This window comes from Crinia signifera, chromosome 2, assembly GCF_055691185.1.
Source record: "Crinia signifera chromosome 2, ASM5569118v1, whole genome shotgun sequence".
NCBI classification, from domain to species: Eukaryota; Metazoa; Chordata; class Amphibia; order Anura; family Myobatrachidae; genus Crinia; species Crinia signifera.
The window spans coordinates 259,062,553-259,089,917 of NC_139218.1; the positions used below are offsets into that span (position 1 = coordinate 259,062,553).

Consider the following 27,365-nt stretch of genomic DNA (forward strand, 5'->3'; position numbering starts at 1 on the left):
TTTGTGCTTACTGAAGGAAAGAAAGCAGGACAGAAGGCCTCCAAGGATACTATTGTGAGGTAGATTAAAAAGGGAATTTTGTAAGAACTTACCGTTAGAACCCCTTTCTCTGAGTCCAGTCCAGAGACACAGCTAACCTTGGGATGTAGGAGGGGTCCGCAGGAGCCAGGCACCTATGCTGAAAGTCTTTGGGAGCTGCATCCCACAATGCGAGCGAAAGGACGGCTTAAAAACTCCAAACTTAGATCCTGTAGATTTAGCTGCAGTTGGCAGAAATGTACTCTTTCCACCCGTAGCCTGTTTTATAATGACTTCCAGTTCTGTCCCAAATAGTAACTCGCACTTAAACGGCAAAGTTTCAAGGGACTTTTTTGATTCGCTATCTGCCTCCCATGCCTTTAACCAAAGTGCACTACTAGCTGTAACTGAGGTAGCGGAAACCCTAGATGCCATCTTAGTGCCGTCCTCACCAGCCTCACAAATGTACTCTGCAGCACATCTCAACTTTTCAGTCAATGTAAAAGCTTCCGAATCATGGTGGAGCTGACTGCTCACGGGGTGGGGGGGTCCATCCCCCAAAATCCCCGTCTAAGCAAGGAGCCGGTTAAGACACCCCCAGAGCCCAGGAAAACCTCTTTTAGGCAGAGGTTAAGCGCTGTGCAGAGGGCGCAGCAGCTTCCCTCTGCACACAGAGAGCTGTCAGGATGCGCTTCTGTCAGCCTCTGCTGCGCTCTCAGTGTGTGTGTGAACTTCAGTATGAAGTAACACACTGGAAAACCTGCTATAACTATTTAGATAAAATAAAGGTGCCCATACACGGTCCGTTAAACGGATCCGTTTGGGTCTTAATTAGCATGCATCGTATCGGATCGCATGCCTAGTGCATGCAATGCGATCCGATACGATACGATGTTTAGCTAGTACAAAAAGTGTACTATGTGATGCGCGGGAGCGCGCATCGCATAGTACAAAACGGACGGTCCGGGAACGGACCGTCTATGGGTACCTTTATAAAAAATCTAGCTAAGCTAGCAAAAAATTCCAAAGAAAAAGTGCAGCTGCAGCACAGCTGCTCAGCATTTCACCCACTCCTGTGGGCACCTAAAACAAACTGAAGCATTGTGGGATGCAGCAGGGAGGAGCCTACTCCCAAAGACTTTCAGCATAGGTGCCTGGCTCTTGCGGACCCCTCCTACATCCCAAGGTCAGCTGTGTCACCATACTGGACGAAAGAGAAAAATTGAATACAGAAAGCTTGTGAGCTGAAAAGGACAAGAGCCCCCAAAGGGGTTAAAAACTCACATAACAAGAGCCATGGCAACATCGTGGGCAGAGAAGGGATCTGCCTCGATGCAAGAGCTATGTAAAGCATCGGCACATACCTTCTTCAAGCATTACAGAGTGGATGTCTGGTCCTCAGCGGATGCGAAATTTGAAAAAAAAAAAAAAAAACAGTAATACTTCACCTAATTTTACTACCTAGAAGTGCATTTCAATGTGCATCACCCCACAGTTTTCTTTCGGGTCTTTGATATTTGGAAAGTTTATTACTATGTCAATGTTTTGTAAGTATTAAAACTATGTAATTCATTTCCTGTACTTTTTTTTTTTTTTTTTTTTTTAAAGTACTGCAGGGCATGTTGACAATCAATAAATCAATACGAATAAATGTTTAACATTTCTTAATTCACAGAATATAAGCTTTGCACACAAGCTTCCTGCTTTTAAAAAGAGCAAGACTAATTGTAAAGGCCCATACACACTAGTTGATTTTCAGCAGAAAATCACTCCAAACCGCTGTTTGGAGCGATTTTCAACTGAAATTCGGCTAGAGTGTATGCCCCACCGACGGCCGACTAGCAATGATGCACAATCCCAAATCATTGCTGGCGAAATGGGTCGTCGGCTGGTTTTACCAGCACATCTAGCGACGATGGCTGTTTTTTCAGCTAGGTGTGTAAGGCTGCCGGGCTGAAAGACGAGAGACTGACTGCCCTGCTCCCTTCCTTGTCTGCCATACTCACCATTTCCACCCATCTGCCCGGTGCCTCCATCCCCACTGGTCTGCCCACCCCTCCAGCCCTGCATCATACGGAGCATTACACTGGTCACCAATGTTTTATTGTTTAAGCCAGAAATATATACATTGCTGGCACGGCCAGCAATGTATATATTACTGTCACCACTGGCCACCAGGTGTTAAAGTGAGCCCAAACGGAGTGGAGCTGCATTCACATGTGTGCATTACACACAAAGCCATAAACCAAACTACACCAACATATATATCTTCTCTTATCTCAAAATATCATCCAACACGACCTCTACGCTCCTCCCAAGATCTGCGTCTCTCACCCACACTCATTACTCGCTCCCATTCCCGACTGCAGGACTTTATACGGGCTGCACCCACTCTGTGGAATGCCCTCCCAAGCACAATAAGACTCTCCTCCAGTCTCCAAACCCATAAGCGTTCCCTAAAAACTCATCTCTTCAGGCAAGCTTATCAAATTCCAGAACCAGTCATAGAACCTTGCGTTCTGGTGGAATCGATACTATAAAGAATACAGTATCTATCATTATGTATCAATGCCTATTTCCCTATAGATTGTAAGCTTGCGAGCAGGGCCCTCCTACATTTTGACTGTCTGTAAATACCCTGTTTTGACTGTCTGTAAATACCCTGTTTTGTTTTATCACTGTCCCCTTTGTAAAGCGCAACGGAATATGCTGCGCTTTATATGAAACTGTTAATAAATAAATAAATAAATAAAAATTAATTCAGTCAGTTCCATTTTGAAGGCAGAACGGTTCCACCTCCTTGTCTCGCTGTCCCTGCATCACTAAAGGAGGGAAACCTGGCCATCAGAGCAGGTCCATCCATCCATGGCACGGCTATTTCAAATGACATGCTGGCTTGTGACAGGGAAAACCAGTTGGAGCTTGTGGCCTGGCAGCCAACCAGGAGCTCACGAGTCTGTGCGTCATTTGAAATAGACGCGCCGCGGACAGAGGACTTGCACAGAGACAGCTGGTTTCCCACCTCTCTGCCTGGTTGTCTCCTTTACCGTAGTGCACATAGTAACTTCCCTTAGCACTGTGCATGTAACCACTGGCAAAGAGCAAGAAAACCATAGCAATAAGCATGGTAAGCAGCAATTATGTGGTATAATATGTAATGGGCATTACTGTGTGTGGCATTATGTATAATAGGCCACAAAGCCATGCGCAGATTGTTCTGTTTTTATTAGGTGTTGGGCTGTCTGTGGGGCATAATTTTAATTAATGGTGGTATTGTGGCCTGCATTATTCTTTTGATGGGTGTGTGGGATAGGCCATAAATTTAAAGCTTGCAGGGGGACACCAAACACACTAGTACCCACCCTGGCTGTGACATATTTGGGGGGGGGGATTTTTTATCGTGGTAATGTAAACATTGCTGGCGCAGGTGAATGGATTGCTCCCTACTTGCATGGCTGCAAATAATAGCTTTGCACATGGGCAGAATTTCCCCGGGTGGGGCGGCGTTTACCTGATTGCTGGGCTCAGAATATACGCAGCTCAACAATCAGTTCTGAATCAGGCCCCAAGAACAGAAATGCATTAAATAAAATAGTCCCTGCTCCCACACTTGGAATTCTAACACCACCCATTATGTATATATCCTTTTATAATGAAAGAGCAAAGTCTTTCACCTCCTGAAAATCTCGTGTGTATGGGCCTTATATCCACTCAGACAGCAGGAAAAATGGGACCTTTTCACCAATAATATGAAATATTTATTTAACCACTTATTTGTGTACAAATCTAAATAGCTCTTAGACCAGGGCTGGGCAACACCGGCCCTCCAGATGTTGATGAACTACACATCCCAGCATGCCTTGCATCAGTTTCAGCATGGCCACATAGCAAAATTAATGCAAAGCATCCTGGGATGTGTAGTTCAACAACATCTGGAGGGCCGGTGTTGCCCAGCCCTGTCTTAGGCATACAGTTCTAATTACAAACTATTTCAATACAGGTTGAGTCTCCCATATCCAATATACGTTTTTTTTGGGTTTTTTTAGTGAAACGGAGATAGTGACAACTTTGGTTTCTGGTGATTTCAATATACACAGATTTTGCTTCATGCACAAATTAAAATATTGTATAAAATTACCTTCAGGCTATGTGTATAGGAAACAAAGGCTTTAAATGTGTAGACCATATCTGGTCAACAGATCTACGAAGTCTAGATTGACCATGTTGTTATGGTCAATCACACTTAGTCAAACCAGTCTAGTTAGATGCCTAAAGATAGTTGACTGCGTCTAGACAGACCGTAACGGAAGTTAGACTCTAACATTAGAGCGACAGGAACATGGTCGACATGAGTTTTTCACGTTGTTTCAGTGCGGAGTGTCACAGGAAGACTTTGTATGCAGAGTGCAGCGAGCCATGCTAGGGGACATACAGTGTCTACGGGGAGAAGTCTCATTATTGTATTCCAAAATATGGAAAATTACAAACGGTCATTTATGGACCATTCCCCAGTTTAATATTGTGCATTTTTCATACTGGGAACAAATGCTCTTCACAGCTATAACCTAAAGCAGGGGTGTCCAAAGTTTTTGCGATGAGGGCCAGATTTGGTGAAGTGTAAATGTGTGGGGGCCGACCATTCAGCCTGACATTCTTTGAATCATTAATCACATCAGAATGGTCCCCCACTCTGCCCCCATTCACTGTATGTCCCCCAGCCTGCCCCTTCACTGTATTTCCCGCAGCCTGTCCCCATTCACTGTATGTCCCCCAGCCTGCTCCTCCTTCAATGTATGTCCCTCATTCACTGTATGTTCCCCACTCTGCACCCATTCACTCTGTCCCCCAGCCTGCCCCCCTTCTCTTAATGTCCATCAGTGCCTCCATTCATTGTATGTCCCCAAGCCTGACCCTAATTTACTGTTTGACTTCCCATTCACTATGTACCCCACGCTGCCCCCACTCACTGTATGTCCCCCAGCCTGCCCCTGCTTCCCCTTCTCTGAATGGCCATCACTGCCTCCATTCACTGTATGTCCCCCAGTATGACCATCCTTCACTGTATATCCCCCACTCTGCCCCCTCCCTTCTTTGTATGTTTCCCAGCCCCTTGTGTGAGCCAGAGGAAGGAGAGGCAAAGCAGGCACTGCAAGGACAGGAGATGCTTGGGCTCCCGCTGCTGCCGTCCTCGGCTCTGCATGTTACGGGAGCAAGCTTCCCCCTTGCTGCCCCCCTCCCCAAACACAGCTGTCACTGTGATTGTGGAGTAGGGTGATATACGATTGCAGCAGCAGGGGTAGGACGCCACACACATCTGACTGTGGCGGCCGGCACCTCCTCACTGCAGCAGACAGCAAGGTAAAGGCGCGTGTCCTGTGCTGTGCTTCCCACATCTGATGCTCTGCCCGCTTGAAATTACAGCACGGGCCGCAATTGGCCCCCGGGCATGACTTTGGACATGCTTGACCTAAAATAATCTGCAATACGGTTTGTAAGGAACCTTGCAATGGAGTATGTGCAAATAAATGGAACACTTGACTTTAGGCCACTAATAGGCACAAACATGAAACACAGTGTGCACAATGCCAGTCTTGCATGTATATAAAAACATTTATAAATAGCTACATAAAAAAAAAAAAAAACACACAACACGTTTCCAAACAAACCAGCTTATTACAACCAATAAAAATGCTTTAATTCCTCTTTTTATATGTTCAGCACAGTACATAATGTTGTAATGATGTTATTTGCTTTACGACTAACTGTAAACAGGAGAAAAAAAAATTCAGCAGTCTTTGGTCAAACTATGTAATAAGTAAACCTATAGTAAGTAGAGTCAGTGAGTTATGAGCATATCCACATAAAAAGGTGTGTAATCTAGGTTATCATTCTCCATCCACAACAATAGAACCTGTTCATCACTGCAATTGCACACATTCCTGAGCTGGATCATAAACAGAACGTAGTCATCACCGGATAACTGAGCTGATCCAACACCACACAACTTCTTCATTACTCTAGGTGTCCGGATTCCTGAGGTGGATCATAAACAGAACGTAGTCATCACTGCAGGTGTCCGGATAACTGAGCTGATCCAACACCACACAACTTCTTCATTACTCTAGGTGTCCGGATTCCTGAGGTGGATCATAAACAGAACTTAGTCATCACTGCAGGTGTCCGGATAACTGAGCTGATCCAACACCACACAACTTCTTCATTACTATAGGTGTCCAGATTCCTGAGGTGGACGTTTTAGACTGTAGTTGTTCCTCACAGGTCTATACAGAATACCTGAGCCAGAGTTCCAGATTCATCTCCACTTGTAAAGTTAGATCTTGCATGGGTAAAAAGTTAGGGTTAAAGTACCAGACCTGAACACAAATGTCTTTTCCTCTCATAAGTGCTTTCTTTGTTGTTTTTCCTCGGAGTCCAGAATACAGGTGAAGAGGAAACTAGTACGTAAACAAAACTAACTGCTATGCTGCACATTTACAGTCTAGCACAACATTTTTTTTTTTAAGTTTTTTTTGCCCAAAGTCTATTTTCACATCCCTCCATCAGTGGACTGAACGCCATTTTTGGTTATCACTTGTGTGTGACACCATGTGTTTTCAACGCTAGTCCTCTATATTACTACTACACCAGACCTTAGGGAAATATGTAACCAGTACCATATGTATGTCCTATCAAAACAGGGCTTCTGTGTTAAAAAATAAAGGATCCAACAGTTTTATAGGCCTGTTATACATGTCTCTTTAAACCAAATGTAACTTCATGGCTTTTATTTATTTTAAAACCCGTACAATTAAAAAAAGTTCTAGCACAGTCCAAAAGTGCCTCAAAGAGCAAAGTTAGTGAGAAATAGTATTTCCAGAATTCTGTGTTTGCTCCCCTGGTATATCCTCACTGCCAGGATCGTCTGTAGAGAAAAAGACAATGTTACAGGATCACCAAAGGTCCACAAGCCTTCTACATAACATCAGAATATGGAACTACAACATGTGTGGTGCTTACAAATAAAGGTGTGTACACATGGTGTGATTCTGGCTCTTGGCAGATTTTGACTATACAATCTTCATTTACAATTTTGGCTATGTGCTTTTTAACCTATGGCCAAATAAAATGTACACGTAGACAGTCAATGTCTTGCCTGCACTCACTCTCTACTTGCGATACCAACCTTGCGGGGCCACGCATCTATATATCATGCAGGGTTAACAGCCAATGTTGGCTAACTTACTATATGATTTTGACTATCACACAACCAAAATCATACCATGTGTACACAGCTTAACTTTAGGCAGGCATTTTTGGAATCACTTAACTGTCGAGTGTGAAGCATCTAAATAGCTTTATTTAGCATATTAGAAACTAAAATTATATGTTTAAGAAATCAATGTTAAACTCTATTATTTTAAAAATAATTATATTTAAATATTGCTGATAACTGCAGTCCAATTTAACAAAAACATAAATTCTATTATAAGAGTTGCTTTGCAAATACAAAATAAAAAATAAAATAAAATAAAAAACAACCTCTCTCCAGAATTGCAATGCATGAAATGGTTATTTATATGGCACCACACGGGTTCCTCAGCGCCAGACAAAACATAGATCAGCAAAAAAACAAGTAAATCGTGATTTACAGGACAAACGCAAATTAGGACAAGTACATGATAAATCAAAAACACAGTTGCAGCAGTGGACACTGACGTAATTATAGAAGTAGCCAAGGTATATTCTTAGAAAACCACAAGAGGAGAGGGCCCTGCTCCTGAGAGCTTACATTCTAAAGGTAAGGGGCAGACAGGAGTGACACAGAAGGGGTAGAAGTGAGCATAAACAGACAGCATGGATGGTGTATTGGTTAGAATTACTGCCTCACAGCACTTAGGTCATTGGTTCGATCCCTACCATGGCTCTAACGGTGCAGAGTTTGTATATTCTCCCGGTGTTTGCGTGGGTTTCCTCCGGGTACTCTGGTTTCCTCCCACAATCCAAAAAATATACAGGTAGGTTAATTGGCTCCCAATAAAATTAACCCTAGACTGTCTGTGTGTGCGTGTACATGTGGTAGGGAATATAGATTGTAAGCTCCACTGGGGCAGGGACCGATGTGAATGTTCAAATATTCTCAGTAAAGTGCTGCAGAATGTGTGCGCTATATAAGAAACTGTTAATAAATAACAAACAGAAGGTTAGGATGAGAAACAGAAAGATTCTTTGTAGCATCCTGGGTGATCTGGTGTCTGGAAATATTTTATGTGGTAACAGGACTGAGAGGGGCTGAATGAGTGGTTTTAAGGATAGAAAAGACTAAAGAATAATGCCATGGCAGCATACTGGTTGGCTAGAGGAGATAGATGTGAAGCCCGCCCGACTTCCCGATTCAAAGCACACGGGACCGCCCATCGGGTCAGACATGATGTCTACATGTGTGATTTGCGCCAATATTACGGCCCGAATCATCAGAATTGGGTGAAATTGTGCCCAAATCGCATAGTGTATGGGGGCCTTTAGACATGTTTAGTTTAAAAAAGCACTGGGACATCCAAGAAGAGATCGTGGAGAGAGTATCATCAGCATAAAGGTGATATTGGAACCCGAATGAGCTCACCTAGAGAGGACATATAGAGAGAAAAGGAGAGGACCAAGAACAGAGCTTTGGGGGACACCTACTGTCCGTTAAGGTGCAGAAGGTGGAGTCAATAGAGGAGACAGGGAAGCAGCATACTTTCCTACTTTTGAAAACAAGTTTCAGGGAGATTATAGTTGGTAGTAGAATTTTGCACAGCACCCCATTGAGGGGGCGTGTCATGCTCCATCCAAAGGGTGTGTCTAGTTCCATATATGGAGAGTATACAACAAATGGTGTCTGTAAATGGCGCTGCAGTCCCTCCTTCAAGAGATGATAAGTTTCTATCACCAAAAGGAAACAATCCACCAATCTTCCGTCCAGTCGTATAATAAGGATATAGGACTGACCTGGGAAAAGTTCCCTATGTGCATGTAGCAGTTTCTTTATACTTCTCCCGATCTATGAATATGAAATGGGCATAATACTAAAACTGTTTTTTTATCTATTTGTTTGTACGTCTTGTATTATACATATGCACGATGAAAATTGAGCGGAACCAAGTTGGCAGTAAAATATGCTTCAGAGATGAGCACAAAGGAAGCTCTCACTTCCGACCTGAAAGCCCTGTGCGTTCCACGAAGCCCACCAATCATCCCCATCCAGCGTGAGATACGTATTATCAACCAGGAAGCATCTTACAACAGCGCGATGCGTTCCAAACGTCACCGGAAGTGACGCATTATGACGCGATATGCGTCTCACACACCCGGAAGCGCGGGTAACAGCGTACTAGTAAACGAGTCAGCTGTGACCCTTTGAGCTAGCGGTAAAACCGCAAATGGACTGTGATCATATTACATATGTAATATCAGTATTTGGGGAACCTGTAAGTCTGTGTTTTATCTGTTTTTCCGCTGGATGTATAACCTTATTATATGTATATGTAATGTATATGTTTTTGGATTGGATTGTTAAATGATTTTAACTTTGTCAAATTTTATTGTTTTTCCATGTTTTGGTAACAGCCCTGTACATGTGATACTTGTAACCGGTATATATACCGGCTAGGTGGTTGTGTCCTCCACACCTTGAAAAAGGGCTTATTCAAAAGAGCCCGAAACGCGTTGGTGGTTGGAGGAGTAAGTGAATATCCCAAAGGTTTGTTGGTAGGTGCTGTGTGTGATCTTCAGCAACTGGGTAGCCTTCTATCCGTATTGGAAGGTACCCAGACCACCACTTACCCTGGGATTCCCTTCCCACTTTTTTACCTGTTTTTATCTATTGTTTTTGGAAATAAATTTGGATTTTTACAAGCACTTTGGAAGTCAGCTGTCCCCCTGTGTCCCGTGAGAGGAAGGGTCGCCCATAAAGAAACCTTTCAGTGCACATAGGGCACTTGATCCTGGTGAGTGCACATCTCTAAGGGTTTCCTGTTGGTGGGATTTTGTCTGAATATTGTGTATGCAGAGATCGGGAGAAGTATAAAGAAACTGCTACATGCACATAGGGAACTTTTCCCAGGTCAGTCCTATATCCTTATTATACGACTGGACGGAAGATTGGTGGATTGTTTCCTTTTGGTGATAGAAACTTATCATCTCTTGAAGGAGGGACTGCAGCGCCATTTACAGACACCATTTGTTGTATATTGTTGTATGGTAGAGATTCAGGAATCTCTAGGTGTTTGGTTAGGCTGCAGCAGTTTAGGCGCTATCAATACTTTCTTTTTGTATCCATATATGGAGAGATCGAGACATTTAAAAAAAAAAAAAATAGAAAACTACTGTAATGGAAAAAAAAAAATATTTATTTCATTCAAACCTGCTACCAAAACAAAGCCTATAATGAAAAGACAGGGCCATGAAATGAGTACAGCACTTGCACAATACTTGGCAGTTCTAGTGAAGTATTATATATACTGTATAGTGACAGAGCCAGACACACTAAGTTTTACTGCTGCCCATTATTAGATGAACAAGATCCATTGTATTAACAGGATTTAGCCTAACAATATACAGTAATAAATGCAAGCACCAACGATGACTTCAAAAGTTACCTGCAAACTAGTAAACAGGAAGACAATGGCACCAAGCAATACACTCACCCAGTAATGCTGTGGTTTCCCCTGCATCTTCCTTGGTACTGTTACACTGATGTAAAGTCTCTCCTGCTGAAGAAGTAGGCAGGTTGTTCATTTCACTTCTGTTTTCCTCTTGGGCAAAACTTAAGGTCCCAACAGATAGGCTGCTGCCAGCGATGGATTCTGGAACAGGAACCTCTAGCGTTTCATCAGGTTCCACCTAAAGATAAGAGAGCTAATGAGGCTGCTTCAGAAATAAGACAACACATTTATACCTAGTGTGTGTGTGTATATCTATCTATCTATATCTATCACATACAAATGCTAAATCTGAAGCTTCAGTTGTACATTAGTGTAAGCCAGAGATCACATTTTAATTGTAAATCTTGCTCACACACACCACAGCTTATTGGAATACTGCATCTCCCCCCTGTACACAGGGGGGAATGGAATCTGGTTTCAATGCACTCTGCATGGATTCACCTTAACTTATCAGAGGCCAAACTGCTCCACAAACACTTCTGCCAGCTTATCTAATATGAAATGGGTGGAGACACTCTGGCACATTCCATGCAGATAAAGTGAACCAGGTACGTGCAGGCAGACAGGGGAGGCAAAGCCTTATGGCTCCAGAGTTTATAGATCAATACGATTCAAATAATACAATGATGCAAATTGTTCGTGTTGACTCTAGAACTCTGCACCACAACCAGTGCAGTTCTTCTTTCCTGCCTGGGGTGCTGATCTCTGATCTGGTGCTGGCCAGTATCTCAGTGTTGAGATGTGTTAATTCTAGCACCCTGCGCCTATTTTAAAACTGGTTCTTGATTATAACATTTATAGCTAAAACTCCAAATCTGCCGAGCCCTCTGGAATTGCAGTAAGAGATGACAGGTGAGGCATCCAGCCTCACCACTGATAGACACTTCTTGCAGAGCTGGGGGTGGGTCCACACCACAGCCAGTAATACTGCACAGAAAGACAAACAAGGCATATGCCTCATTGAGCACTGATGGGACACCTTGGATGCATCATGACCAGGATATGCACTGCTCACAGACTGAGGCACAGTCACTGTCAGCAGCAACAGGGGATAGATGATAAGAAACAGGGATGCAGGTAGGAGACTCCATGGACACTCAGACCCACCCCCATGTCTGCCTCCCCCGTCATAGCTGATGACAAGTAAAAGAAGATTTGGCAAAGCTTTCTATTCATGATTTAGGTGTACCCATTCACACATCTGTTCTATGCAGTTTGAGAAAACTATGTCAAGTGTATTAAGCAGGAAAAAAATAAACATGTAAGACCAACAAATGCTGAAGGGTGTAGCAAATGACTCCTGTTCAGTTCCGGACTTCATACTCTCAGTAATAACATGAGTGAGCAGAATAGGTTTTGAATTGCTGTCTGTGTGCGCCAAGGCAAGGAGCACTCTCATGAACACTAGACAGACACTCTTTGGATAAGAGAGATGAATTTCCTATGCAAGAATTTCCTCATTGCATCTATTTGTGCTTCAAACAGGATGCTTGAACCATAGCAATTTAACCTTATTCAGCAGTGCAGATGGCAGCAACCTGGAAGCACGTTTATCAGGGAGCTTATGGGGAGAAGTACTTTTTTTTTATACTCTCACAAGTTCTGTAAAATGGAACACAGACTGTGCTTTGCTAGAACACGATGATCCAAACATCCCACTGCCGAAGAAGAACTAGATGCCAACGTCTACAGAGACACAAAATGTCTGTGCAATCACTTCATCTATGGACTGCTAGAAATCAGACTTCGCTATGATCTAGAAGTGCAAAGGGACCACACAGAAATGAAACGGTTACCTTGTAAACTTCTATATTGTTCACATGGGTATGTCCTACACTAATTGGGGGGTCCATGAGGATATTGACACCAAAAAGTTGCTTGTGACTACCTCCTCCAGGTCATCCTTTTTGACCTTGTGGGATCAACCGACTGACTGTTGACCTAGACACTGTCCACCGTTTGATCCACACAAATGTGATCCTGACACTCTAGGACCAAAGATTAAAAGACCTACGGTCAAAGAAAGCCTATTTACCATAGATACTTGTGGTACAAGCGTCGGAGCTGCCTGTCACTATTGCAGGATGATGATAGTCAGAGGCCTATAAAAGTAGTGGGGAGATGTGAGGCCTTAGAACATACTTACTACCACTTCACATACGCAAACACACCACAATGCCAGGTCTTTCAGGACACGTTTTGTCCAATCATGGCCCATAACAGAGGTAAGGGAGGAGACTATTTCCCAGCTCCCACCATCAGATATCTGGTTCGATGTACCATGTGACTTCACTGTTAGGTAGCCGACGGGATGATACTGTATACTAGGGGAAAGTTGTGGTGCACTGCCTGTGGAAGCAGGAGAATATACAGCAGGGTACTTAGCGTTACTTTTTGTCCAACCACAAAGCGCTGAATGTCTCTTCTGACACACTAGTGTAGCCAGGGCAGCAACACAGAATCCTGCAACTGCTGTTTCAAACTCCTCCTGTGTGAGAGATGCGCTAGGGATGGCTATCGATGGTCAATTTTTGTTAACCATGTATGTTTTTCTTTTGAGTTTAGTGGTTTTACCATTCTATGGTGTCATTTTGATGCTTGTCATCACTGAATGGTACAGATCCAATGGTTTAGTTTCCCTAATTCCTGAAAGCTGCACTGCCCCTGGCTCCTTTATGTCTGTATGAGTGGCATTTTAGGTTGGTTGGAGGCTGTGTCACAGTCTGCTTCAGACATGACTGCTCTGATACCTCTCTTTACTAGGCTGCTGCAACAGGGTATAAAGTTAGCTCTGATTGAATCTTTGAGCTAGGTTGAACCAAATCAGAGTGCAGCCCTCTGATCTGCAGCAATAGCAAGCTAGCTACACCGCTCACAAGGATTTTATCATTGCGTACTGTTAAGCAACTAGTAAGCACCAGGAATCGGTATTTAAAGACAGTCCTCCTGACTCCTACTAGAATGTAACCAGCCTGTGTACATTGTTGTTGTCCAGTCCAATTCCAGCAGTATTGAGTGAGTGACTTGATTGGATCATTCAGATCAGTGCTGGATGAATGCCGGGGCAGTGGCTGAACCCTCGCTACAGTTTTAAATGAAAGGTCACTCTCTGGACCAGAGGGAAGGGGACAGTGGCAGGGGAACAGCATGTGGCTGTGCAGGGGCAAGGAGGGGGATGTTTTTGTGTTATTGAGGCGGTGTCTGTATTTATGTCTTGTGTACCGGACCCGCCGACGCCACTAAATGGGGAGGGCCTGGGCTGCGGTGCCACTAAATGGGGCGGGCCCGGGCCGCGGCGAAGTCCCTGAGCTGCCGGGTAAGCGCTGGGCATCGCCATCTACGGCGGCACCGGGGGAAAAACCACGGGATAGGCAGCAGGCTCTTTTAGCGGGGCGCATTTTGCCCATGGGTACTAGTGTGTCCTGAAGATGGACATAGTGCCCAAAACACCGTAGACAATTTTTTTTAAAGTGAGACCCGAAGTGACGCCTACTATTGGAGAATATTTGTGGAGGATTTGCATCATCCAGGGGGAAGGCCCACGGGCAGGACCATTTATACCCCTGGAGACTGCTGGACGCAGCATAGAAAAAAAAATAAAAGTGCTGAGAGGTTGCAGTGATACAATGTAGCATTGTAGATAAAGCCTGCATTGAAGCAGACAGTGACACAGCCCACTGGAGTCACACTTGCTGTATTACAACTCATCCATATTCCAGGCCAGGAGGCACTGTAGAACAACTCACTGCAGCCACACTGGTTACAGCTTATCCAGTGGAAGCTAAACAACATTTAAAGACACTATTGCAGCTCATCTAGAGCAGGCATTCCCAACCACGGTAATCAAGGCACACCAACAGTGCAGGTTTTAGTGATATCCTGGCTTCAGCACAGGTGACTTAAATAGTACCTGAGTGATTATTATTAAACTATCTGTGCTGAAGCCTGGATATCACTAAAACCTGCACTGTTGGTGTGCCTTGAGGACCGTGGTTGGGAATGCCTGATCTAGAGGATACTATACTTCTCGTCTGCCTAAATATGTGGAACCAGAAGAAAGGTGGTCTAGGGGTTTCTGGCTGGCTGCTAGACAATGAAAAAAAAAATGAAGGCACATGTCAAACTTTTCCATGTCGTCCCTTTGCATCTGACCTATTGACTATCGACCTAGACATTGTCTGCGAGCTATGAGACAGATGAGGGGACAAGAATATAAAGCCATGGCCTAGGGAAAAATACAGTTAGGAAAATAAGAGTGGCTGACTGATGGAGATGAGCAATAAAGAGTGAGAGGACCAAGAAGTGAGGTGTTACGGCTGAGTGACAGAAGCAGAGAGCGAGTACTGCAGTGAGTAAGAGGAAAGCAGACCCTCAGAAGGTAGCAGGGAGTGATGGGTGAAAGACTGGCCATAGCCCTTACAGTGAAGATTCCCAGCAGGCCAGCACAAGTGACTTACTCTTTGTAAGATGTGGCCCTGCCCAAAGTAGTCACAGAGCAGAGCAAATAGTAATCTAATGCTGCCCATACACTTATGCGATGCGCCATCGCCCAGTGCAGCACCCAATGTTGCATGCCATATGCGATGTACATCGGGTGCTGCGGGGTACTGCCTGGCTGGGGAGCGGCAGCATATGACTTTAAAATACTGGACGACCCTCTGATTAGCCGAGGCCGCAGAGAATGAGGGCTCGCTCAGCCAATCAGCGGCCTCACATTCAGGCGGCCACTGATTGGCTGAGAGAGCTCTCTCTCAGCGGCCTCAGCCAATCAGAGGGCCGTCCAGTTTTTCAAGTCATCTGCTGCCGCCGAGTCCCGCCGCCTTAAAGCTCCACCGCTCCGGTCCCTAGCTCCCGCTAAGGTACCGGCTCCTGCTCCTCGTCCGCTGCCGCCGGCTCCAGTCCCCATCCCTGCCCCGCAGCTGATTGCATTGGAGCAATCGCATGTGGTTAAACAACCACATGCGATTGCTCATGCAATTCGATAAATATTATGTGCAGCTCATAATATTTATCGATGCGACATTCGACGGCATGCCTAAGCATCGCGTTGAATGTCAGCTTAGAAATGCATGCAATCATTCGATTTATCGGCCAGATGTGGCCAAAATCGAATGATTGCATGCAATATCTGACATATGTATGGGCAGCATAAGGTGGTCGACCATCTATATCCATTGTGAAATCTGTTAAAGGGACAAGAGTGGGTGTAACAACCTATTGGGTGTTTTTGGGCTACACTGCGGGAGTATCTGTGGTACTCAGGGGATTATGGTAATAAGGGGTTTGTCTGCTTGATTGAGGTTTTGGGGGTTTTGTTTAGTCTCAGTGGGGGAGATGGGGTATTGTGGCAGATGTATTAAGCCTGGAGAAGAGATAAACTGGAGATAAAGTCGAGATAAGGTAAAAAGGAGATTTAGCACCAGCCAATCAACTCCCAACTGTTATTTTCAAACAGTTCATTGGCTGGTGGTTATCTTCTTTACCTTATCTCCACTCTATCTCCGGTTAATCTCTTCTCCAGGCTTAACACATCTGCCCCATTGTTTGAAATGTGGAGGTTTGTGGCAGTAAGTTAAAGGTCTGGGGGCCACTAAAATGACAAGAATATTGAAACCAATGGCTTCATCTAAAATTAATCTCTGATTTTTAAAATACGTAAAGCTTTTGGGGGCCTGAGGTACCCCCTAAACCAGGGCTGGGCAACACCGGCCCTCCAGATGTTGATGAACTACACATCCCAGCATGCCTTGCATCAGTTTCAGCATGGCCACATAGCAAAACTAATGAAAAGCATCCTGGGATGTGTAGTTCATTAACATCTGGAGGGCCGGTGTTGCCCAACCCTGCTTTATATTCAAATTTTCATACCCAACCTCAATCATAGCTTTTAATATAGATAGCAACAAAGCTCCTTTTATGGCTATTAGCCAATCAGCTGTCTCACCAAGATTTTCTGAATAAATAGGTGTAATAGAAAATATAGGTCATCACTGGGAAATCGTAAATAGGCATTAAGCTGCCCATACACGTACCAATTACCCGGTACTTTTTGTGCTAAAATAGCATCGTTGTGCATATGTTGTGCATGGGATGCGATGCTATTTTAGCACAAAAAGTACCGGATAATTGGTACGTGTATGGGCAGCTTTAGTCTAATACAGTGATTGTCAAACTTGGTTCTCAGGACCTCACACAGTCCACGTTTTCAAGGTCGCCCTACAGGTGCACTCATTACTGACTGACACATTTTAAAAGATCCACAGGTGGAGCTAATTTTTTTTACTTGACTCTCTGAGGAGACCTGCAAAACATGCACTGTGAGGGGTCCAGAGTACAGACTGTGGGAACCTGTGGTCTAATAGAAGACTGCCCCACACACAAAATTTCTCTGTTCACAGTTCCCTGTTCATTTCCAAACTTTCATAACACCTTGTGACACTATAGCACAGCTCTAGAAATTGATCTGAACTGTGAGAAAACAAAACCTGAAGATATTATCAATGCATTCAAAATACATTAACTAAAATTATTATTTATAAAATGTCCTCCACTGCAAGCCGACAGAAAACAGAGGCAACCTTGTCTGCATCACTGGCAGGACCTCAGTTCTGAAAGCAACTAGAAAACCTGGTCTGGGGAGAATTTGAACAAGGAAGTAGTCAAATCTCATACAGCCAAAACAGCAACCCTAATGGGGCGAGTTCAGTGCATTTTCCAAGCAATCTGACCAGATTAGAAATGCCCCTACATCGCTCTGTGTATAGGAGTGATAGGGCCGCGCATCGCTATTGCCCAGCAATTAATATCCAGTATTCTAGTTAAATCGCTGGGCAGGGCCAGAGTTCTCACCGGAGAACACTGGCCCTGACAGATCACACAGCACTGACGCTCAGCAAATCTCCCCAGTGTGTAGACCCTTTAAATGTAGACAGGCATAATGCAGACACTAAAACAAAAAGGAGACACTTATAATACTGATTGCAACAATCTTAAACCAATTAGCAATGAAACAACTTTGTTTTACACATGCTAATATATTACAAATAGCATATGAATGCATTGATAACAACAATGCCAGTACAATTAGAATCAGAAAAGTATCACATCAAGATAATGTTCAACTGATAATTCTGCTGTAGACCTGCACAACCCAGCTTGCCCATGCACAGGTGGCAGGGCAATAGGAGACTGTAGCCGCAGCGCTGTCCCAGAGTCTAGTGCAGGAAAATGGCCACAGCACCATTTTCCTTAGCGTCTGCAATATTGAAAAGATAGGTGCAGGGCGAGCGGTGTGGGCTGCTCTGGACTCTGGGGGAACGTAGGAACCACACACAATGCACAATGTACTACAGACCCTACTTACTTTGGAGCTGCCACTGCCCCTCACTCACCAATAGAGTGACAGTATAGAATTTGAATCTTACATTAAAAGGAGGTGGGACCCACTGGGATTCCCCCTAGATCTCTGTTGGCTAGACTGAACTTGCTTGGTATTCCCTGTCATTTCTGCGCCCCTCCCTCGTAATGCTGCAGCTCCCATTTAGTTTTAGGAAGAGAGTGCACCATACAGCAATGAGGTCACTACTTATCACCGAGTGCTACTGCATCCCTGTGGAAGGCAGTAGGTGGTAACGAGTGCAGGATGGGTACGCGGGTCAAGGGGACGCCACATACCAAATTCTCCTTTTTTTTTAACCAAACTCAAGGCCTGTTAATAAAGATGATCCACTAAATAGTGACTTAACAATATAATATAATCAGAAAAGAAAATGCAGTTGCTAGTGCCAAATCAGATATCCATAAATCAGGTCCACACTAAACTATTTCCACACGAAGGCTGCAGAAGTTTTACATGAATGGAATGAGGCCACAAAAAAAAAAGCAATGCCATAGAACAGCAGGTTTGAGAGAATACAATCTTCTTTCATTTGTTACACAATATATGCAACAATTTAATATACCATTATTATTTTGTTTTGTATATGGCTAAAGCTCTACAGTTATTTTCCCTTCCTCCTTGCAGTTGTTAAGCAAGAGCCATTTACCAATGTTGTAATAAGGTTCTTCCTGCCGCATACCAGTTCCTGTTTCCAAGAGACTGTTTTCTTGAGTATAGCTAGCCATACATCAGGATGACCTACGTATGACCAGGACATAGACAGGTCATGGAGCGGTTGAACAATCGATTGTACGTGCTGAAACAGCACCTACCATGTGCTCACTCCTGCAATGAGAGCACGCCTCATCTGAGGGTTGACCTCACAACCCGTGGGATCGCACAATCGTGTGCACATAATCCGTCGCCTGAGCAGTCGGCATTGGACGTTTGGGTGGTTTCATATTTCAAACTGAATAAAAGTCCTTGTTTGTAAATTCTTGGAATAGCTTCAAGATGTTTTTCTGCTAATCTTATTCAAGCTATATATAACAGATCAGAAAATTCTAGATAACCTTATCAGTTTTTATATGAGACCAGTCAGCTGTTTCCATGCATCTGTACTTTTTTTTTTTTTAAATGGATCTGACCATTCAAGCTGTAAGGCTCCCATATACCAGACCAACATTGGCAGAGTTGGACTGGGACATGAAAGTCCCACCAGGGGAATACAGTGGCAAAGGCCTATGTTTGGGGTTGTGGTCAGTCCCCACATTTGTTTGCCTAAATACTAGAGGGTGCATGCATTGCATTGTAGAGAATACACCCTAGTCCTGTGCAGTAAAAAGGGAGCATATTTATAAATGTATAATTCAAGTACACAGTCTGATACTGGGAGGAGGGACCCCCTGGGAATTCCAAGGGAATCATCTGACCTGAACCTTTGTTTTCATATCCAGCTGTAGAGTGGAATACAGTAACAGACTGAACGTCTGCATCCAAATAAGAAATCACTAATGGTTGAGCTACCTTTAAAGTACTTGTTAATCTGAGTGTTACAGTTTTTGATTACAAGGGGACCTCATTAACATTATGCAGGGCCTAATGCGATTTGTTCTGTATGTTTAGGCCCATTTTATTAAATGTACAACCTTTAATACATAGAACATCTTACTCTAATGCTATGCTGCACATAAATTATGCTGAGTTATGAGACAAAGCCTAATTTACTATTTGGTTAAATTAATAACAAACTCATATTCCTCTCCAGCTAGTAATACCAAACCCTCCAACTGTACCTTTTTGGCAGGTACAGTACAGTTTTTATATGGCCTGTACCTTTTTTTGTTTCTCCAACTGCCCATTGTATGTATAGGAAAGGGGGCGTGGCCACCTCCTTTACCCATGTCACTCCCCTTTCCAAAATTGTACCTTTTTTTCTCTTCAGATGTTGGAGGGTATGGTAATACCATAAAAAAAAAAAAAAAAAAACCATTTAAGCCTGCAGCATAAACACAGCGTTGTATTCAATAGTGACACGGTCTCTTCAGCATTACCTGTAACGTGATCCATACCCTATAGCATAAATTGTAATAAATCTCATTGAGCCTTTTTCAGCCAGGTGGTACTGCTCTTGCAAGAACAGGTCCATGATGGGGCCTAACTCAGACCTGATCAAATTTGTTCCCAAAATGGGCAAAACCATGTGCACTGCAGGTGGGGAAATATGTGACATGTTCCGATAGTTTAGGCGAGTTTTGTTTCTGTGCAGGATATATACTGACTGCTTTACTGTTAAACTGCAATTTATATTTCAGTTTGTACACACCTCACTTGCAGTGCACATGGTTTTGCCCATTTTGATAAATTTGCCCTGTGATCAAGTCTGAATTAGGCCCATGAATTATCCATTGCAAGGTGTAACAGGAACAATTATTGCTGCAAAACCTTAGATACGGCTATAAAATTTATTTGTAGACTAAGATGGGTATTCAATCCTTGCCACTATTCGGTTGAATTTACATTCGACCTATTCAATCTAAGTGCCAATTTTTCCAATTTGGAATAAACCTGGATCAGCGAATTACTCGGCAATCCATGTGTTTTATTGAAAATTGTGTCCATTCTAGACTATTTTCTATCGATTCAGATTCGAGTTTATAATGCTGCTTTCATACCACAAAACCTGCTTAGACCAGGTATTTAAAACATTTTTTTAAAACGGGCCAGAGCAAGTTTAACCCCTTTCACATCGCATGTAAATACCTGGTCTAAAGCAGGTTTGCGGTGTGAAAGCAGCTTTACAGTCCCCCACTGGGGTGGAGAATTGTCACTGTTGCCATACATCTGTCCCAATAAAGTACAAAGCCCTCTGTGCAGCACTACCTATTGGTGCCCACCTGAGAAGCCATACCCACAGAACTGCCACCCCCTTTGCCCCCGGTACCTGGCAGCAGACCCAATGACACCAGGGAGAAGAGTCCCAGCACAGCGAAGATTTTTTCCAGCATCTCGGCAGCTTCAGGGCCCCCGGGCAGCAGGAACGGAGCTGACGTCACGGCAGCTCCGCATTCATACAGCCCCCGGCGCAGTATAGTAGTGTAGCTGCTGTGCCTGACGTCACGCTGAGGCAGAGTTCCCGGTGGTGGTGACGACACGATGCACAGACACAGACACCATGCTCCGGAGAAGAAGCGGAGCTGTGTGTGTGGTTCCCGGGACCAGAAGTCAGCGGGAGCAGGAGCGTGAGGCGCGCCGTGCAGAGAGTGGCGGCGAGCACCTGAACACAGAGCACCGGCAACAGGAGAGAGAGGTCCGCGATGGAAACTGCGGCGGTGAGTGACAGATGAAGAGGACCACGCTCCCAGACCCGCAGCACCCCCCCCCCTGGGAAGCAGCCTTTCCTACCCCCACGGACAGCCCCCACCAGACCAGAGGCGCATTCCCTTCGCTGCGCTGCCCGGGGGGATACCATTTCAGACCCGTTCTAGACACACACAAAAAACGGGTCTGAAACGGGTAGGACCCTCCTTTTTAACCGTTTCCAAAAACCGTTTTTTTTTTGGGAAACGGTAAAACCCCTCTGCACCTTTCAGACCGCACATATTACCGTTTTGAAACTGTAAAAAAAAAAAAATGTATGCGCGGTCTGAAAGGGGCATTACAAAGCTGAACCTGCATCGGCGGAAAAACCGTACAAAATTGTCCGTATTGAATAGGTATGTCTGTAACTATTAAAACCCAAAATTATTATGTGTCAATGGAATTGCACAAACAATAATTGTCATATAATTTGCAAACATACAATATAAATAACCAAACAGGTATTGTGCACATTGTAATTGCCATCTAGTTGGTTGTGTAGGTCATACACAGATTGCCACACTTTAGTTAATTCAAATGGCTTGCACAATGATCAGGCAATAAGTGGCCCTCCAGCTGTTGATGAACTACACATCCCAGCATGCCTTGCATCAGTTTTGCTATTTGGCCATGCTGAAATGGATGCAAAGCATGCTGGGATGTGTAGTTCATCAACAGTTGGAGGACCACTTATTGCCCACCCCTGCGTTAGCCAGAACTGGTGGCTGCCTAGCAGTGGAAGCAAATAAATAATAATACAAACAGGCTGCCTTGTCCTGCTACACACCATCACTCTTACTGACCTACCCAAAATCCAAGAGCTTTAATGACATCCAATTTACACATCGGACATGTTCTGTGTTCAAGCAGCCATGGGTCTATACACTGCCGATGGAAAATATGTCTGAGTAAAAAAAAAAAAAAGGAAAATATATATATATATATATAAAATGTTGTTATTAACATCCTATGTCATAGTGTATTAAAAATAATTCAATAACTTGGTTTGTTCCAAATCCCAATTGGTCACAAATATCAGTGCTGTACCCCAATGTCATTCATTAACATTAATACCTCTGTGTTCAAACAACTCCTGTTTACATTACGATTGGTCAGAGAAATGCACAAGAGAGGAAAGATTTTTTTTTTATGACTCGATCCAGTCAAGGGCTAGCCAACTCTAGTCCTCGAGAGCTACCAACAGTTAACGTTTTCCATGTCTCCTCACAGAAGTGAAGTATTTAGCTCCACCTGTGGTTTTTTTAAAATGTATTAGTAATGAGTGCACCTGCGAGGTAAGCAGGAAAACGTGAACTGTTGGAAGCTCTTGAGGACTGGAGTTGGTTACCCCTGTATTAGAGTATATGGGGCAACTTTAAACACCGATTTGGAATCTTAAGACGCCATGTTGCGGGATTCTGGGTCTAATTCTGGTCTATAATCACACCTAAAGTTATTTTTAACCAGCCAACCCTCCCCCAGACCGGGTGGCAAAGTAATCCAATCCAATCATACTATATTTTAGGTAATTAGTGTAATTATTTCAATACGGTCACTTGCGGGGAAAAATACAACACCAGGGGAAAAATACCCATTGGATACATAGAAGTTACGCACTCTCATCTTCCCATTCTTGACAAAACAAATATATATTAAAGACAAAAAGGAGAACAACTTTTTTTGTTATACCCATATGCAACAAAAAATATCATTTTAAATGTGATACAGAAAATAGACATGGTGTAAGTCAAAAGAAGAAGAAAAACTGATGACGATGCAGATATTGATGGTAGGCTGAAGAGTCAACAAAAGAACCTACTAGCAGTCAATGGAAAACATATGGTCTTCCTGGAGTTCTTAGCAGTGTCTTTAACTGTTCTCTAAATGTATTGTGATATCACCGCATGGATATTCTGCATAAGACATCTGTCATTTCCCATGTGCTAGATGTGACACATGCTCAGTGTGTCACATGCATCATCATGCTGATGATGTGCCTCCCATAGCCCAGCGACCTTGTTGAACCTTCTCACTACCATTTCTGCAAATGCAAAAAGATTTACAGAATCTTTCTGGATGTATGCATCCATTTATCTAGTACACGGAACACATTCTAACCTGGAGTATTTTTTGTCCACAAAATTTGGAACTTTCCACTTACTGCATTTACAGGCAATGCAGGACTAGTTCTTCCAGTTCCCTACTAACCAGGCATTTGAAGCCTCTTTTACTTTCATTTGGTAGCAGGATTAATGCATATACCCAAGTGATTCGATCTGCTTTGTGGTAGTGACTTTTTTGGGCATGAACAGACAAAGATATTAATATAGGAAAGGTAGGTACATACTTGCATGGGAGAATGCGAACCACATCTTTAGGCTTGTAGTTTTCTATGCACACCGCACAATTTTCAGCCTCTATGTCAATTCCCTAGGATGACATGAATATGTTTTTAGCAGGTTTGATAATTACAGGTCAGGTTACTACATACATGGCAGTATCTGAAAGCACCTAATAAGCAGCAGCGAGTCACATCCTGGCAAAATCATATTGCAAATATTTATGAGGACAAGCCCTAAATGACGAAAGCGGAAAGTGGAAACGACTACAGCACTGTCTAATATGTACCAGACAGAGAGGTCTGGACAATAAATGCACAAATACCACAAACCTTATTCTAGGAAAAACAACAATTCTTTCCATTTAAAGTAGTGAGGGTTCTCCTTGGGGAATTGGTGACTCACTGGCTATTGTTTAAAGGTTCTTGTACGTAGTTATACTAATTGCGTTACATTAGATTTTTTATTGTGTAATAAAGAAGCCATTATTTCTATTAACGCTACCTTTGCAATCTTCAAAACCAGGTATTGAGGGTATGTAGTGCAACCCCAGGCTCTAGTTCCCTATTGTTCTGTCTCAACATTACTATAAAATAAAGGGGATTAGATTATCTTCTGTCCTTCCATATGCAGCTAAAAGGTTAAGATCCCTACACACGGAGAGATTTGTGCCAGAGATTCATAATAGGAGATTCAGCATGAGAGATTTCAAATCTCTCACAGAATGTGTTTGGCGACTTCAGGGGAAAAAGAAAAAAATTACATACCACCCCCCCTCCCCCCCTATATTCAAGAAACCAGCACCAGGCTCTTGAGCTTGCCCTGGTTCCCAAAATATGGGGGACAAAACGAATAGGGGTCCCCCATATTTTGGGGACAAGCACCAGGCTCCACTAGCACGGTGTGTAATGCCATAGCCAGGGGACACACTTGACGGGGTCCCGTGGCCAAAGCATTACTCTCCCTAACTTGTTAGCCCAGGACGGGTGTTTTTGGGGAGGTGAGGACCATCCAAATAAAGGGGTCCCCCTCTCCAGGGCACCCCTGGCCTGAAGCTATCCCCTGCACCTCTAGGCGGTGGGTGCAGGGTTGATAGCTGCTTTCAAAAGTAATATTGTCCTTTACAGTGGGACTATAGGTCCAGCGAGCATGCCCAACATGCTGGTACTTGGGAGAACCACAGGTACCAGCATGTGGGGCATTAAAGTCCCGCCAGTACCTATAGCCCCCATGTAAAGAAAATATTAAAATAAATACAAACAATAGTTTTAAAATAATTGTATTAAACAGATTCTTCTTTCTTCACCCAGGGGGTCCCAGTCCCCCCAAGGCTTCTGCGGTGTCTTCACCTGGGGGTGGCGGCCCTCTAAGCTCTTTTGCATGGCCGCTGCCTCCCAGGGCTTCAGCATCTTCATCTGTGTTCTTCACCTGGGGGCAGCAGCCTTTTCAGTTTTTTTTTGCATGGCCACCGCCTCCCAGTACTTTTTCTTCAGGAGCTCAGGTGTGCAGTGAGTGTGGATCAGAAGTGCAGAGAGTGGGGGAGGGCAGGGGTCGGGGAGGGGATCTGGGGTGCCGCATCACCCGATCAAAAGGCCATGCTCATCTGCCTGCGCCACACATGTGGGAGATGAGCAGGAGCTCCTGAGCGACTGCTCTTAATTATCTAACCAGGCCATTCTGAATCTTGGGCAGCTTCAGAATGGTGGGGCCGCGCATTTAAATCGCTTTGTGGCCATGCAGCGTTTTCCGGCATTTTCTGAAAAACGCATTTAGAAAATGCCTGAATGTCGCAGTGTGTGGGGCCCATTAGCTTTAGTTTACAGCTAGCATTTACCTATTCCTTTACAAATAACAAAATGGACTGGTTAAACCAAGCTGACTGTCCTATTTATAGTGTGTTATTTTCCTTAGAATTTGCCTATTTTATATGTGGTGTAAGCATTATACAGAATGCCTGGAGTCCACATGTGTGTGAATATATGTGCACAAAACCAATAACAAGTACAAGTGCAATAACATTAGGCTATCTAAATTGGTGTTTCCCAACTTCAGACCTAAGTATATCTTTTACAGGACTCCTCGCAGAATCACTAGTGAAATCATAAGTCGCATATTTAATAGTAATTAAGTAATTAAAATGTGTAATTTCATAATGAATACATGTGCCACAGCAAGTAGCAAAAACATGCACGTTTTGTGTTCCATGATGACTGGAGTCGGGATACACAATTCATACAAATGGTTTCAGGAATGTGCTGGTACAGGTGAATGCCAGAAGCAGTGCTACTGATTTAAGATGAACCATTTCACCTAGGAATTATCCAGTAGTTTGATATGAGCATATTTTCATCTACTTGATGACAGATGATGCTTTATAAAAGTTAGGTGCAAGGAAAATGCTTAACAATGTACACAGGAGACACCTTTGAGAGGAATGCAGCGTCCGAAAAGGAGGATGTGAAGAAATGGGAGTGTAATTAAGCAGGTGCAGTTGAGTGTGACTCAAGAGGAGAATTAGGCCATTTTGCATTATACTTTATGGGGAAGTATATTTCTGTCTGCAATATGTCTAAAAAGTCCAATTTCCACAGTATTTCCCTTAATTTGGGCGTTAGGCTGGTTCATTGCGGTGGATGGGATGTGTACAAATATACACCAGTGTGAATTACCTCTATATTCATCAATCTTTTTGGAAGTGGTCCCTAAATGTTAAAGGGGTCTTCTAACTATTGTAGCAGTGCTAATGCCATTGGCGTCACTAGGGGGTGTGGCCCACACCTGGGTGTCACTCGTGGGGTGAAACCATACAAAGCTGCACTCACCCCTACTTATACGTATATTCATATAGTGGCATTATCCCGGTTTCGATTTCAATGGGACACAGCAGCCTTTTTTTAAAGGAGTTTTTGTCTCCAATTCTGAGGGGGGACATTTTTCTGATATACAGATGAATATTAAGTTTAAATAGAAACTGGACAGTACTATTAAGCAAAAGCATGTGCACTGATTAGCGCTTGGTGTGCCCAGGCACAATGAAATGTCCAGCACCCCCATCACCAAGACTGGCGCTCTCCCTGCTGCTGTCCTGTTGCTGCCAGCGCAGCGCAGTGAAAGACAGACAGCAGTGCCGGCAGCTAGAGGTTCCTCATACTCTCCTGTGACAGCGGATGTTGAAAAGGGGGTGGATCTACACAGGTCCAGGCTAGGGCAGCTGTACAGTATATCAGAAGGAGATCTGCAGAAGCAGAGGTGGTGAGTACTTCCTTGGACATTATGTATGTGGCACTGATGGGAGGGGGGCACAGGTTATTAGTTATATGGCACTCAGGGGGGGGGGGGGGTGGCGGGCATTGTGTATAGGGCACTGAGAAGGGGGGCATTACGTATAGGGCGGTACATATAGAACAAAGCATGGGGCAGTACGTAAGTGGCACTATGGGTGGGCATTCTGTATATGGCACTGGGAATTCTATATTGCACTATGCGGCTAGGCATTATGTATAATGTATGGCACTACTGGGGGTATTATGTGTAAGCATCACTAAAATGCATTTATTTGAAGAGAAA

General features: G+C 43.8%; 1 protein-coding gene across 2 annotated transcripts in view; it reads right to left on the reverse strand.

The window, feature by feature from the left end:
* Positions 1-5,687: 5,687 nt before the first annotated feature.
* RNF149 (ring finger protein 149) overlaps positions 5,688-27,365 on the reverse strand; it is a 58,912-nt gene continuing 37,234 nt past the window's right edge. For both annotated transcript variants that reach the window (XM_083174377.1, XM_083174378.1), the window contains exons 4-7: positions 23,807-23,889; positions 22,267-22,363; positions 10,704-10,899; positions 5,688-6,940 (exon numbers count right to left, since the gene is read on the reverse strand). In XM_083174377.1, coding sequence (XP_083030503.1) covers positions 6,873-6,940; positions 10,704-10,899; positions 22,267-22,363; positions 23,807-23,889 — 444 coding nt within the window. In that variant the 3' untranslated portion in view covers positions 5,688-6,872. The remainder of the gene's footprint in view (positions 6,941-10,703; positions 10,900-22,266; positions 22,364-23,806; positions 23,890-27,365) is intronic.